Raw genomic sequence first — 2,573 nt, 5'->3', positions numbered from 1 at the left:
GGAATGGATTAATCGCAGGGGGGGAAGGGGCGGGCTGGGATATGGGAGGATGTTATTGCGGCTGTGGACCCAGTCGCTTTACTTGTTGCGTGCGTGGCGCTCAGATGTGCGTGATGGAGGTGCGGCCGCGAGGAAGGGGGAGTCGAGGGTGGCCAGCCGTCAGGGGTCGAGGGAGGGGTGGGCCAGAGGAAAGACAAGCAAAATCGTGCGCATCGCACCGCATGCAATTGCATGGGGCGCGTCAACGAGAACCTGCGTGCAGCGAGACCAGCCCGGCAGGTTGAGGACAAACGGTGCGGCGGAAAACGCGCAGGCGCACGCGCTTGCCCGCCTCCCGCAGGGGCAACCCCCACTCGCAACGGCCACGTTTCCCTCCCCCAGCCCAGCGGCCCCCAAAGCCTCGAGCCCTCCTGGGAACCCCGAAATCCGGAACCCCGAACGCCGCCGCGCGGCAGCCGCGCACCTTCGGGAAGCTGCCGGGCACCTGCAGCCCCGTGACCTCCAGCACCGCCAGGCGCAGCGCCTCGCACGACGCGCGCTCGGTGTCGACCAGAACGCCGTCGCAGTCCAGCACCAGGTGTTGGAAATAGGAGGCCGTCCGCGCTTCGAGCGACGCCGGCGCCTGCGGCGCGCCGGGCGGGGGCGAATCGCCGAGCCGGTCGGGTCGGCCCGCCGCGGCGGCGCTGCCGTCGGCGCTGTCGGGAGGGGCCCCGGCGGCGCCCTGCGGCGCGCCGGCGCCGTCGGGGGCGGCGGCGTTGAGTGAGAGGTCTGACAGGAGATCACCTGTGAGGGTTGATGGTGCGGGCGGGGCGGTGTGGCGTGCGGCGAGGTGTTGCGGGCGGGGCGGTGTTGGGGTCTTTGAAGTTGTTTTTAGCGCGGCCTTCCTTGAAATTTGGTGGCACCGTTCAAGTTGGGCTGCGTGCTGCACGGGCGGGGGCTGCAAATGCTCCGGTGAGGAGCGTGGGCTGAGCAGGGCAGGCACAGCCAGACGCACAGGCGGCACGCGTGCTGCGCGTGCTGCTGCAGGCCGTCGTGTCGGGGCAGCTTGCAGAGGCGCACAAGTAGGGAAAGAGTGGGCAGGCCACCTGAACAGCGGGTCTGACCCACGGAACACACACACACACACACACACACAGAGCACTGCTTGCGACAAAGAGCTTGACGGGAGATCAACAGACACGATCACACAGAGGTGGTAAGGAGCAAGCACAACGGCGCCAACTCGCTCGCCCGCAAAACCCACCCGCCTCCGCCGCCGCCTGCTGCCGCCGCTCCGCCAGCAGTGCGGGCAGCCGCAGCCCCGGCAGCGCCGCCGCCGCGCCGCCGCCGCCGCCCGCCGCGCCGCGCGGCCGCAGCTCGTCCAGCCTTGACAGGTGCAGCTGGAAGCCGGGGGTGATCCAGGCGCCACAGGTGTTGGTGATGCCTGCATGACGTCATCACGGCGGACGCGGTGACGTCAGCATGGCGGGCGGGTGGGGGCGGGGCGCAACCAGGGGCGCCGCACTTGGCGTCGGTGAGTAAGGGTGATGCTACCACGGGTGGGAGTGAGCAGAGCAGGCGGTGGACAAGACGGCACAGCGGCAGTATTTAGGAGCAGTCCTCACCCCCGTTCGCTCCCATGCACACTCTCTTCCCCCTGAAGCGGGCCCCCTGCCGGCGCCAGTGTACAGCACGGCGTGTGCCCGCGCACCCGCCCAGTTGAAGGACCCGAGCCGCGCGCCGCAGCCGGGGCAGTACAGCTTGCCCTGCGTCGCGCCGCCCACGATGGCCCCCTCCATCCATGCCATAGGCTCCAGAAACATCGACGACCCTTCCGCTGCTGCCGCCGCCCCTGCCGCCGCCCCTGCCGCCGCCCCTCCAGCTTCCGAACCGCCTCCTCTGCTTCCAAAGCCACCCGGCCCCTGCGCCGCCTCCCCTTGCTGCTGCACATCCTGCTGCTGCGCCTGCGGCGCCGCCGCGCCGCGGCGCCTCCTGAACGCCCGGGAGCCTGCGCCGGAGCCGGGCGGCACCACGTTGGCGTCGGTGGCGACGACCTTGCGGCATTTACGGCACCGGTAGCGGCAGCTGCCCAGCAGCTGCGCGTCGTCGGTGGGCAGCTCTGCAAAGGAGCAGGGGTCCACGTAGCCCTCTTCCTCCCACTGGCGGGCCACCTGAGGGTGGCCATATTGATTATCATATTGAATGCAGCAGCGCTCGTTTGTTTCCAAAACGCACGAGCAAAGAGGTTCAGTGGTTTTGATGCTACGGCGTTCAGCCTGCCTCAATCCCTGCCGCGACCCAGGCGAGCCCGCAGCCACGCCCGGGCAGCGCAGCCATTGCATGATACCTGCTCCAGCATGAACGCCTTGTAGGAGGGGTGCCTCTCGTCCAGCCGCCACCCCATGTCGGCCCACACCCCCAGCTGATCCCGGAAGCCGGGGTTTGGGGCGGCAGACGGGCAGGCGCGCCGGAGGATGACTAATGCGTCGTAAGGCTCCAGCTGCTTGGCCCTCATGATGAGCGCAGCCACCACGGCGGCGCTGCGGGACGTGCCTGTCGTGGTGGCAGGTGTGTGTGTGTATGTGTGTGCAAGT

General features: G+C 69.1%; 1 protein-coding gene across 1 annotated transcript; it reads right to left on the bottom strand.

Moving 5' to 3' along the window:
- Window positions 1-159: 159 nt before the first annotated feature.
- On the bottom strand, window positions 160-1,778 carry MNEG_16139 (hypothetical protein; the record flags this gene model as incomplete). The annotated part of the gene is made up of 4 exons (XM_014035390.1): window positions 160-252; window positions 464-783; window positions 1,244-1,423; window positions 1,691-1,778. 4 exons carry the CDS (start codon window positions 1,776-1,778, stop codon window positions 160-162), a joined length of 681 nt encoding a protein of 226 aa, XP_013890844.1.
- Between the last annotated feature and the right edge of the window lie 795 nt (window positions 1,779-2,573).

The sequence above is a fragment of the Monoraphidium neglectum genome (genome assembly GCF_000611645.1).
Source record: "Monoraphidium neglectum strain SAG 48.87 unplaced genomic scaffold scaffold06035, whole genome shotgun sequence".
Classification (NCBI taxonomy): domain Eukaryota; kingdom Viridiplantae; phylum Chlorophyta; class Chlorophyceae; order Sphaeropleales; family Selenastraceae; genus Monoraphidium; species Monoraphidium neglectum.
Note: the sequence above shows the minus strand (reverse complement) of the source record. Positions and strands in the feature narration are given on the sequence as shown.